Source organism: Dendropsophus ebraccatus, chromosome 4 (assembly GCF_027789765.1).
Source record: "Dendropsophus ebraccatus isolate aDenEbr1 chromosome 4, aDenEbr1.pat, whole genome shotgun sequence".
NCBI lineage: Eukaryota > Metazoa > Chordata > Amphibia > Anura > Hylidae > Dendropsophus > Dendropsophus ebraccatus.
Window position 1 is genome coordinate 8304405 of NC_091457.1, and position 12731 is coordinate 8317135.

Genomic DNA, 12731 nt, shown 5'->3' on the forward strand with positions numbered 1-12731 from the left:
GTAAGTGACCGGGGATTGATGATCACTCATATGTCTGAGGAAGAAGAGCTGCAGTGTAAAGCATGGAGGAGGGAGAGAGCAGGAGCCTCTGATGAGGCAGGAGGTGTCATTCCCTTTATTAGAGATGGACAATGCATATCCCTCCTCCCCCTGTACAGAATATTGGCTGCTGCACAGGATCAGGTTCCCCATGTTCCCCAATCTCTCTCTCTCTCCAGTTGTTGCAAAACTACAACTCCCAGCATGCCCTGAGCTGGCTTCTCAATCGGAACAGTAGATGCAGCATAGGAGAGGCTTAGAGGCTTATCTCCAGATGGGTATCGGTCTCAAAGGTTGATATGCCATATGTCCAGGTGGGATGTATTAAAGGGGAACTCCAGCGACATTTTTTTTCTTTCAAATCAACTGGTGTCAGAAAGTTATATAGATGTGTAATTTACTTCTATTCAAAAATCTCCAGTCTTCCAGTACTTATCAGCTGCAGTATGTCCTGCAGGAAGTGGTGTATTTTTTCCAGCCTGACACAGTGCTCTCTGCTGCCACCTCTGTCCATGTCAGGAACTGTCCAGAGCAGCAGCAAATCCCCATAGAAAACCTCTCCTGCTCTGGACAGTTCCTGACATGAACAGAGATGGCAGCAGAGAGCACTGTGTCAGACTGGAAAGAATACACCATTTCCTGCAGGACATACAGCAGCTAATAAGTACCGGAAGACTGAAGATTTTTTAAATAAAAGTAAATTACAAATATATATACTGTAACTTTAAATGTAAATGTCGCTGGAGTACTCATTTAACTATGTACTGTGGGTGGAGTTACATTAGCCCCTCCCCTCTTCCCATGTGCAATAGCTTCCTTGTAGTTTATAATCCTTTTTGTTGTAATGCAGCATTCTCCAGCTGTTGTAAAACTACAACTCCCAGCATGCTCTGACAGCCGCAGGTTTGGGAACAGTGAGCTGCAGTGTAAAGCATGGAGGAGAGAGTAGAGTAAGAAATCTATTTGGGGCTCCATTAGACAATGCAGATAAGCTGGAGCCATTGAATGTAGTTGTGTCCTGATGTAACAGCTGCACTGTAAAGCATGGAGGAGAAACAAAGCTGCCTGAAAAGATAGACTTAATATCGCTGATCATTGTGATCCTTCTCTGCCTATACCATCTGCCCTCCCCATGTTTGTGATCCTCCTCTGCATAAACCATCTGCCTCCCCCATGTTTATGCCCCTCCTCTACATATACCTTCTGCCTCCCCCATGTTTATGCCCCTTCTCTGCATATACCATCTGCCTCCCCCATGTTTGTGATCCTCCTCTACATATACCATCTGCCTCCCCCATGTTTGTGCTCTTCCTCTGCATATACCATCTGCCTCCCCCATGTTTGTGATCCTCCTCTGCATATACCATCTGCCTCCCCCATGTTTATGCCCCTCCTCTGCATATACCATCTGCTTCCCCCATGTTTGTGATCCTCCTCTGCATATACCATCTGCCTCCCCCATGTTTATGCCCCTCCTCTGCATATACCATCTGCCTCCCCATGTTTGTGATCCTCCTCTGCATATACCATCTGCCTCCCCCATGTTTATGCCCCTCCTCTGCATATACCATCTGCCTCCCCATGTTTGTGATCCTCCTCTGCATATACCATCTGCCTCCCCCATGTTTATGCCCCTTCTCTGCATATACCATCTGCCTCCCCCATGTTTGTGATCCTCCTCTGCATATACCATCTGCCTCCCCCATGTTTGTGATCCTCCTCTGCATATACTATCTGCCTCCCCCATGTTTATGCCCCTCCTCTGCATATACCGTCTGCCTCCCCCATGTTTGTCATCCTTCTCTGCATATACCATCTGCCTCCCTCATGTTTGTGATCCTCCTCTGCATAAACCATCTGCCTCCCCCATGTTTGTGCTCCTCCTCTGCATATACCATCTGCCTCCCCCATGTTTATGCCCCTCCTCTGCCTATACCATCTGCCTCCCCCATGTTAGTAATCCTCCTCTACATATACCATCTGCCCTCCCCATGTTTATGCCCCTCCTCTGCATATACCTTCTGCCTCCCCCATGTTGGTGATCCTCCTCTGCATAAACCTTCTGCCTCCCTCATGTTTGTGATCCTCCTCTGCATATACCATCTGCCTCCCCCATGTTTATGCCCCTCCTCTGCATATACCTTCTGCCTCCCCCATGTTTGTGATCCTCCTCTACATATACCATCTGCCTCCCCCATGTTTATGCCCCTCCTCTGCATATACCATCTGCCTCCCCCATGTTTGTGATCCTCCTCTGCATATACCATCTGCCTCCCCCATGTTTGTGCTCCTCCTCTGCATATACCATCTGCTTCCCCCATGTTTGTGATCCTCCTCTGCATATACCATCTGCCTCCCCCATGTTTATGCCCCTTCTCTGCATATACCATCTGCCTCCCCCATGTTTGTGATCCCCTTCTGCATATACCATCTGCCTCCCCCATGTTTGTGATCCCCTTCTGCATATACCATCTGCCTCCCCCATGTATGTTGGGACTGATAGTAGGGAGCACTAGTGTAGACTTTGGCTGTTTCTGTATAGGTGTTGTTTGCGCGGTTCTTCTTGGCGGAGCGCCGTGTCCTCGCTCCGGTCCTGCAGGTGCTCCCGGCTGACACCACAGGCCTTGCGCTATTGATTCTGGATGGAGACGGAACGCTTTGCTGGATTGTGTGCCGATGGCTTTGGCCTGCAGCCTGACTGGGAACAGACCCTGGTCATGCTTGGTGGGCCGAGCTGGCGCGGTCAGCCCCCGTCCCCCCAGTCCTGGCAGCAACGTGCAGGTGTCTCGCCAGAGATTTGTGTCCGTGTCTTGGGGTTGGAGGAGCGGCACCATCTGTCTTATGGCCTCTCTGATCCTTTGTGTTCTTCATTGCACTTTGTTTTCTTTGTCTTCTTTCTCGTCATCAGCAAAACCTGAGCTATCTAGAGGATAGAGCGGCCATAGTCCCATACTGTGGAGGACATATACCCATCTCAGCAGCCATCCGCTGTTGTGGCAAAACTATGGCTGTCAGGACATGCTGGGAGTTGTAGTTTGGAAACAGTTGTAGATGATTATAAGTTACATGGAAGCATGAGCTGAGGGGAGGGGCTTTAATGATGTGGGAGGAGCTAATGTAACCCCACCCATAGTATATAGTTATTACCATGTCTCATCTGGGACATGAGGGGAGGGGCTTTAATTATGTGGGGGGAGCTAATGTAATCCCACCTATAGTATATAGTCATTACCATGTCTCATCTGGGACCCTCACGACGTATCCACCTGTCTCGAAGTTTCTTCTCTGCTGGTTGGGTCCGCCATCCTGGTTGAGCAGCCTGTTTGATGCGATTTGTGTAAGGCCTCGTTCACACATGCGGTCGTGTTTCAGCACTGTATATTATGTCCATAGTCATCGCCTGCAAAAATCAGTCCGTAGCTGTAGTATCATCTATATTTTTTTTTTGCAGATCTGCAGTGGAAAATAAAGTAGGAATGAATGGTCCAAATGATGATCAGAAAGTTATTTAGATTTGTAATTTACATGTATTTAAAAATATCCAGTACTTATCAGCTGCTGTATGTCCTGCAGGAAGTGGTTTATTCTCTCCAGTCTGACACGGTGCTCTCTGCTGCCACCTCTGTCCATGTCAGGAACTGTCCAGAATAGTTTTTGTATTTTTTTTTCCGATCCATCTTACAACATCTTCTATTGTGCAAATGTAATGCCTGTATCCTTATAACAAAAAAATCTTTAATAAAATATCTTTAAAAAAAAAAAAAACCTCTCCTGCTCTGGACATTTCCTGACACGAACAGAGGTGGCAGCAGAGAGCACTGTGTCAGACTGGAGAGAATACACCACTTCCTGCAGGACATACAGAAGCTAATAAGTACTGGAAGACTGGAGATTTTTAAATGGAAGTAAACTACAAAACTATATAACTATATTTCTGACACCAGTTCATTTGAAAGAATATTTTTTTTGCTGGAGTGCCCCTCTAAGGATTCGTAAAACCGTGGATAATGTAAACGGCCCAATGGAAATTAATGGGCTCTAAATTTGTCCGGACAAAGTAACGGAATGTGTGAATGTTTAGGATACACCGGCCATTCCCATAGGATCGCAACAGAAAAAAAAAAGTTGTCTATTAGCCCAAGTGGCGCTCTACCTGCTCTTCTTCCTTCATCTCCATTATTTTCCCGTACGGTGGATAAGTAATTGATATTTTATTCTCTCTGTCCGAGGGGCCAGTTCAAGAGTTCACCCCCTCCCATCCTTTTGTTTTGCCGAGGTCGTCTTTTTCAATTACGCCTTTAATGAGATTCCCGGGTCGCAGCGACTGCCGGCAGGGTGAGATAGCGGAGAGAGAGGAGCGAGATAAGGAGCGGTGGCCCGGGGAATGAGTCCAGCGCTGGCAGTAACATTAGCTGTCATGTCGCTGGGAGATTGATCCTCCGCACTGTCATGGGGGAGAGGGGGGTCTCAGCTCTTCATCACCATGAAGCTGACTTTTTATGGGTTCTTCAAAAAAAATTTTTTGTCTGGTTGCTTAGGTCCATGTAAAGGCCAAGGATGGGGATCCTTCGTCCCTCCAGCTGTTGCAAAACTACAATTCTCATCATGCCGGCTTAATGGTAATTGTATTTTTGCAACAGCTGGAGGGCGGCAGGTTCCCCATCCCTGGTATAGGCACTAACGCATGCTGGTGACGGCCCCTTATAATCTGCAGTGTCCTAGCATTGGAGTATGTAGAGATACATCCGCATAGTGTCAGTCTTTACTGCTGTGCCGGCCTTCTATTCACTGATCCAGGAGATCAGCATGAACAGGAGACTGATCTCTGCTACAGTCACCAGAATTGTAGAGAGCAGCAAAAAGTTTCTTAAAATAAAGCTTGAAAGTTTTTTTCTATATTTTTTATAGGTTTATAATATCTGGAGCAGGCCCTCGAAAACTACAATTCCCATCATGCTTGGGTAGCTAAAACTTTAGCTTTGGCCATCCAGGCGTAATGGGAATTGTAGTTTTACAACAGCTCGAGGGCTGTGAACTTGACACCTGTGATCTGGAGAGATGCAGTCTATAAGGGCATGCTGGGAAATGTAGCTGGATAATCTGCAACTGTCAGTACATGCTGGGAGTTGTGGTCTCAGTGCATATTTGAGGTTGTAGTGCTAGTGCATGTTGGAGGTTGTACTGTCACTGCATGCTGAGAGTTGTAGTTTTGCAATAGCTTAAAGTGTCACTGTCATTTACATTTTTTTTTGCAGAAATCAATAGTCCAGGCAATTTTAAGAAACTTTGTAATTGGGTTTATTAGCCGAAAAATGCATTTTTATCATGAGAAAGCAGTTTGAAGTTCTCCCCCCTGTCTTCATGATTCTCTTATGGAGAGGGGAGGGGTGGAGGGAGATGAGGCACCAAAACAGGACAACAAAGAGTTAATTTACAGCTACATCACTGGGTTATCTCCTCTGAAGTCAGCTCTGACCTCTCTGAATACTGGCTATCACACAGGTCCCGCTGTGTAATCCTTTCTTCTCTGCTGGCGACTAATCTCCCTCCTCCCCTCTCCATAGGTTACACAGGGCCTGACTGATGTAAAAGAGTGGAGATTTCCTGATAATGAGCAGTGAATGAGAGAGGAGGGAGGGGGGGGGGGAGGCTGGGGAAAGGCTTTTTGAATGCAGATAATGGCAGATTTGCCTAATAAACCCAATTACAAAGTTTCTTAAAATCTCCTGGACTATTGATTCCTGCAAAAAAAATAATACGACAGTGACCCTTTAGGAATCTGTGGCTGGCAGGGCATCCTTGCCTTTGTGTTTTTGGCAACAGCTGAAGAACCTGCTGATGTCGGAGCATGCTGGGAGTTGTAGTTTTGCAACAGCTGGAGAGATACAAATTGGGGATCACTTTCTATAGGCCAGGGATGGGGAACCTTCGGCCCTCCAGCTGTTTTAAGACAACAACTCCCATCATGGCTGGACAGCCAAAGCTTGGGTGGGCACACGGTACAGCGTGGCGGTGTCGCTCCTGACAATGTTTGCTTCTTTCTTTCAGCCTGAATAAGTTAGAAGATAGAATCTCGCTGATTAAAGGAAGAATAGAAGAGATTGATTTACCGGAGGAGAAAGTGGATGTAATTATATCGGAATGGATGGTAAGTCAGCGGCGGGGGGGGGGGGGGGGGGGGGGCGCTATTCATCAGCAGGAAGACCACACTTTCTCTTAAAGGGGAAATGTCATCAGGAAAATTAAAAAAACTAAAAGTTATCATTGAATACAGTTTACTGTAGTGAGTGCAGCTATTGCTTCCTGGTATCAGCCATTTCAAACCAGGGAAGAACTGCTTTCCCCAAACCCCCACACCCCCAACACTACTGGTGCCAGACTTCCAGGGACATTACATCCTATATGACTGGCATCAGCCGCTCCTCTTATAACGCTCCAGCACTGATATAACCTCCTATTACATCCTATGTGACTGATGTCAGCTGCTCCTCTTATAACGCTCCAGTACTGATATAACCTCCTATTACATCATATGTGACTGATATCAGCCGCTCCTCTTATAACGCTCCAGTACTGATATAACCTCCAGACATTACATCATATGTGACTGATATCAGCCGCTCTTCTTATAACGCTCCAGTACTGATATAACCTCCTATGACATCATATGTGACCGATATCAGCCGCTCCTCTTATAACGCTCCAGTACTGATATAACCTCCAGACATTACATCATATGTGACTGACATCAGCCGCTCCTCTTATAACGCTCCAGCACTGATATAAAATCTGTAGACATTACATCATATGTGACTGCCCGGACAGTTTGGTTGCTAGGCACACATTGTATCAATCAATGTCCCTAGCAACCAGTCAGCCTCAGAATCCTCCAGACAGAGGACAGAGAGGGGTGAGGAGACTTTTGCAGCCATACTTTTAGTGGAGAGCCCCTTTAAGTGGCGATTTCCTGCATTATTCCTCCGGCTCCCTCTCATTATTCTTCTCTCGCTGAGCGGCTGTGTCTTCCGGCTCTCTGTCTGCTCTGCGATGAGTCTTTTAGCTGGGGCCATAAATCTCCTTATCAGGGGAATATCAGATATCTTGTAGTGTCAAGGTCTGTACTCGCTCCGGATACATTTGCATTTCCCTGCACCTTTTATCATTGCGGTAAACTTGCTCGACTGTATAGTGAGAGTTTCAGCCCTCCTCCCACTCCATCCGTCTTCATAAGCGTTGTCTGAGCAGCCGGCCATTATAATCCTGAGCTCGTATTATGGCCGGCTCTGCTGCATCACTCAATGCTAATTCCGATTCTAAGATCTATGGGAGAAAGCTCAGTGCTTCTCAGCCGGGATGAAGACCCTGGGACTGACGTTAGAGGACATAATGGGGGGCTGTCACTTTAAGGGAGGGGGGGGGCTTATACTTTCTGAAACTTTCCAGCTTCCTCTGCAGCTTTTCTTCGGAGTCTCCATATTGCTAACTGCAGTTACCATGGTGATATACTGCAGCTCGCACCCCGCAGTTTGCGCATTTCGTGTTCTGTGAGATTAGAGCCGCCATTTATGTGTTGGCAGCTGCTGCCGCCAAGCGCTGGAGGTTTAACACCTTCCTGCCTGGTCCCTAAATATCAGATGAAGTCATGTGACCCCTGTAATGGCGCCTCCTCACCTATCCAGAGGACTGACCTGCTGTGTAGTATGGATGATGGGGAGGTAGGGGGGCTGGGGATCATCAGCCGGCACTGGCATGGAGGGATTACCACCAGCCTCCTCCCCCCTCAGCTGCCAGCACACTGCCCGTCCAGCTCTATCTGATCACATGATCCCTGTCTGGAGTACTCAGAAATGGTGGAGCAGGATGATTGACAGCATGTCAACAACACCTCATCATTTCCTCTCCTTTACTTTCCTTATTTTTCTTATTTTTCTTACATTCCTTCATGTCATTTCTTTCTTTCCTCATTCCTTTATTTATCTTATTTATTTTCTTTCTTCCCTTTCCTTCCCTACTTTTCCCTTTCTTCCCTCCCTTTAACTATTCCCCCCCCTTCTTTATTGTTCTTTACTTTCCTTCCTTCCCTCTCCCTCCCTTTCCTTCCCTCCCTTTCTGATATCTGTCCTTGTTTTTCTTTTTTTCTCTCTCTTCCTTCCTCCTTTCCTTTACTTCTTTCCCTTTTCTTATCTTCTCTTTCCTTTAGTCCCTTCCTTCCTACCTTTTTCCCTCCTCCCCTCCTTCCTTCCTCCCCTTCTTTCTTTCTTTCTTTCTTTCTTTCTTTCTTTCTTTCTTTCTTTCTCCCTTTCTCCCTTCCTTCCTGCCTTCCTCTTTTTCTTCCTTCCTTTCCCCCTTTCATTCTTTCCCCCTTTCATCTATCCATCCCTTATCTCCTTCCTTCCTTCATTCCTCCCTCCCTTCCTTCCATCTATCCGTCCCTTATCTCCCTCCACCCTTCTATCTATCCATCCCTTTTCTTCCTTCCCTCCCTTCCTTCCTTCCTCACTTCCTTCCTCCCTCCCTCTCTCTTCCCTCCCTTCCTTCCTTCCTTTCTTCCTTCCTTCCTTCCTTCCTTCCTTCCCTCCCTTTCCCCATCCATCTATCCATCCCTTATCTCCCTATCTCCTTCCCCCTCCCTTCTTCCTTCCTTCCTTTCCTCCCTTTCCCCATCCATCTATCCATCCCTTATCTCCCTATCTCCTTCCCCCTCCCTTCTTCCTTCTTCCTTCCTCCCTTTCCCCATCCATCCATCCCTTATCTCCCTATCTCCTTCCCCCTCCCTTCTTCCTTCTTTCTTTCTTCCTTCCTTCCTTCCTCCCTTTCCCCATCCATCTATCCATCCCTTATCTCCCTATCTCCTTCCCCCTCCCTTCTTCCCTCTTCCTTCCTTCCTCCCTTCCTCCCTTTCCCCATCCATCCATCTATCCATCCCTTATCTCCCTATCTCCTTCCCCCTCCCTTCTTCCTTCTTCCTTCCTTCCTTCCTTCCTTCCTCCCTCCCTCCCTTTCCCCATCCATCTATCCATTCCTTATCTCCCTATCTCCTTCCCCCTCCCTTCTTCCTTCCTTCCTTCCTTCCTCCCTTTCCCCATCCATCTATCCATCCCTTATCTCCCTATCTCCTTCCCCCTCCCTTCTTCCTTCCTTCCTCCCTTTCCCCATCCATCCATCTATCCATCCCTTATCTCCCTATCTCCTTCCCCCTCCCTTCTTCCTTCCTTCCTCCCTTTCCCCATCCATCCATCTATCCATCCCTTATCTCCCTATCTCCTTCCCCCTCCCTTCTTCCTTCTTCCTTCCTCCCTTTCCCCATCCATCCATCTATCCATCCCTTATCTCCCTATCTCCTTCCTTCTTGAATATGTTCTTGTTGACCTCTACCCCTCCTGGACTCCGGACTGATACTTTGTTGTGCAGGATGAAGGTTGATGCCGTTGATGTAAATCGGAATGTATGGAGAAGTTTCTGATCACTCTATCCAGTAATCCTCTTGGTGCGCGGTCCGTGCGGCCTCAGCTGTCACTATTATATATGTCACCTTGATGCTGCAATGAATGAGTCTCGCTTTACTGTACAATCCGCTCTGTATTTTTCTCATTGTAAATGGTTTCATATGACACTAATGCGCTTCACCGCCGCTCAGGTGATTCCTCTTTGCGGTTTTGCCACCGGTCACCATTACAGTAATTAGTTCTGAAGGTGATAACCGGGAGCCATAAAACAAATACACAGGGTTCATTAACAGAAGGAATGTTGCCCAGGAGCACTCTGGGAAAGATGTCAGGTACAATTCTGTCTCCAGATGGCACCCCTACAGGTGGAGCAGCCGCCTGTGAAATTACATGGGGAACGGCTCTGCATGCAAGGAGCTGGACCGTACACAGAACTACAATTCCCAGCATATATATATATATTTGTGTGTGTATCAAAAATATGATGTTGTTCTGTGCAGCTGATCCAGAGATCTCCTCCTGAATAACATGGACAATAAGTAGTCCTCTCCATTATGTGCGTAAGCTCAGTAGTCCTGGATATTCATGAGCAGAAAACTCCGCCCACCAGCAGCTGATTGGCAGTTATCTATCTATGCTGTTTATAGGCAGTCATCTGTCAATCAGCAGGTGGAGGGAGGGGTCCGGCAATAATCCTATTCTCCTGCATATTAGGAGAACAGCTAAGCAGAATGATGTAAGTAATACACCGATCTGTTCAGCATTTCTGTCACTAGATTATGCTGCCTTCATTTAAGGTGGAATAAACCTAAAGAGGACACTTCCCAGAATACAAATGAACCAGGCAGGAGTCCGCAGTCCTCTGTGACCCACTCTGCAGCTGTACACGGGGCGTCTATCACATCTAGAGATCTCTACCGCCCCCTCCTCTAAGCTCTGCATAATCGTTGTACATCTCTCTGTGTATGTAGGTGATATGTTCAGTCATGGGGGGATTACAACGCCTATTATTTTACAACTGCTAGGAGTGAGGCATCAGCAATATAGGGCAGTGGGAGGACTGAACCCCCTGAGATGTTGTGTTTAACACTAGTGTGTGTGTGTGTATATATCTATATATACATATACATATATATTTATTATTTCCTGCATTGGGACCCAGAATTTTCACACGATCCCCATAAATGCAGAGTGTGTACAGGGCCGGAGGGGGGGAATGAAATTCATGTTGCAGTAGAGATAATTGAAAGCGATGAAACAGGAGCCAGAGGTTTAGTATGGGGGAGGCCTATTACCTTGTGATAACCTATTACAGTGCCCCCTGCTGGGGCGGATAATGAAGACCATCTCAGGCGTCAGAGACCGAACATAAAATCACCAGGAAAAAAAGTCCTTGAGTTATTCTGAATGCTAAAATCTCTCAGCTTTCTTAGAGACAGATAACTGAAATTCAGCTGTGGAGATTAAGTCATACTTAAAGAGGTAGTTCAGCAAAAAAAAAAATCTTTCAGTACTTATCAGCTGCTGTATGTCCTGCAGGAAATTGTGTATTCTCTCCAGTCTGACACAGTTCTCTCTGCTGCCACCTCTGTCCATGTCAGGAACTGTCCACAGCAGGAGAGGTTTTCTATGGGGATTTGCTACTGCTCTGGACAGTCCTGTTCCAAAAATTGCAGGTCTGCTCCTTTGTTCGCAATTAGCTGAAATATCACACATAACCTATAGACATTCTGATTCCAATCTTAGATAACTCACTTTAAGGAATTTAAGCCATGTTTCCCAACCTGGCCCAGCTGTTAAAAAAAAAACTACAACTCCCATGATGCTCTGACAGCTGCAGCTGTCTACGCATACTGAGAATTGTCATTTTGCAACAGCCAGAGGGTCTGTGGCCTTCAGGGCATCCTGGGAGTTGTAGTTTTGCAATATGTGGGGAGCCTGGAGCTTTCAGCGCATGCTGGGAGTTGTAGTTTTACAATATTTGGGAAGCCTGGAGCTGTCAGAGCATGCTGGGAGTTGTAGTTTTACAATATTTGGGGAGCCAGCTGTCAGCGCATGCTGGGAGTTGTAGTTTTACAATATTTGGGGAGCCTGGAGCTGTCAGAGCATGCTGGGAGTTGTAGTTTTACAATATTTGGGGAGCCTGGAGCTGTCAGCACATGCTGGGAGTTGTAGTTTTGCAATGTTTGGGGAGCCTGGAGCTGTCAGAGCATGCTGGGAGTTGTAGTTTTGCAATAGCTGGAAAGTGACAGGTTGTGAAACTTCTACTATGGGATGTAATAACTCCTAGCAGACAATGCCTGGCAGAATAAGGAGATGTATCTCTTCCCACTTTCCTTACGTCTTGAAGCCATCTTTATCCTTTTCTTCTAACCAGTTTCTCTCTCCCCCCGCAGGGTTACTTTCTGCTGTTCGAGTCAATGCTGGACTCCGTTATTTATGCAAAGGACAAGTATCTGAGAGCCGGAGGAGCAGGTTTGTATGGAAATTTCCACAGTGTAAGGGAACATTGCGGGGACTGTGCAAACCCTCAGCTGTAGATGGCGTTCCGCTCGGCTGGGAATGTTCCCTCTACAGATGAGCGATGGTGCTATTAGTACTCGCTGTAAGGCGTTCATTCTGAGCACTTATAGTCTGGTGGCCTTAAATGGGTTATTTAAATGTAGGGTGTAACCCCTTCCCATCCAGATCTCGAGATTTTCAGTGATGCTGTTTTACCTAAATTCTGAACATCTTTGGGAAATAGAAGTCTTCAAGATTTTACAGCTCATGCAGAGGTTACCACCCAGATTCCTAAACTTCTTCTTCCCTTTCCTTCTCCAGCTACCTTAAACAGCATATATGGATTTGATAGAACAGGGCCCCCCTTTCTTATCAGCAAAGTCTCGGTCTGTAGGACTCAGCACATCTATGAAAATCATGCCTTATTGCATTGTGTCTCCAAGTTCTTAGCCTATGGTTCCTGTAATGCAAGATAGGTGTGGTGTCTTTAGTGGGGGAGCGTGCACTATCCCCTTACTGTGCCAACAATAGGTACAGAATGGGATGATCATAGATTTGGGGATACTTAGCTTTAATCTATTTGAGTAGGGGATGCTTGTTTACAGCCATCGAGAAATTAACGAAGTCTACTCACCATTGTCTCCCTTGACTTCCCTATCATTGGTCTTGGGTTAAAGCAACTCTTTGTCCCTTATCTTAAATGGTATATGGGAGTCTCCCTCCTTTTAAGCAGAACTAAGAGTT

At 46.6% G+C, this 12731-nt stretch overlaps 1 protein-coding gene across 1 annotated transcript in view; it reads left to right on the top strand.

Moving 5' to 3' along the window:
• The window catches only part of PRMT3 (protein arginine methyltransferase 3), a 63004-nt gene that overhangs the window by 18354 nt on the left and 31919 nt on the right, over window positions 1-12731 (top strand). The window contains exons 10-11 of the mRNA XM_069968051.1: window positions 6088-6187; window positions 11882-11960. Of these exons, the coding sequence (XP_069824152.1) occupies window positions 6088-6187; window positions 11882-11960 (179 nt within the window). The remainder of the gene's footprint in view (window positions 1-6087; window positions 6188-11881; window positions 11961-12731) is intronic.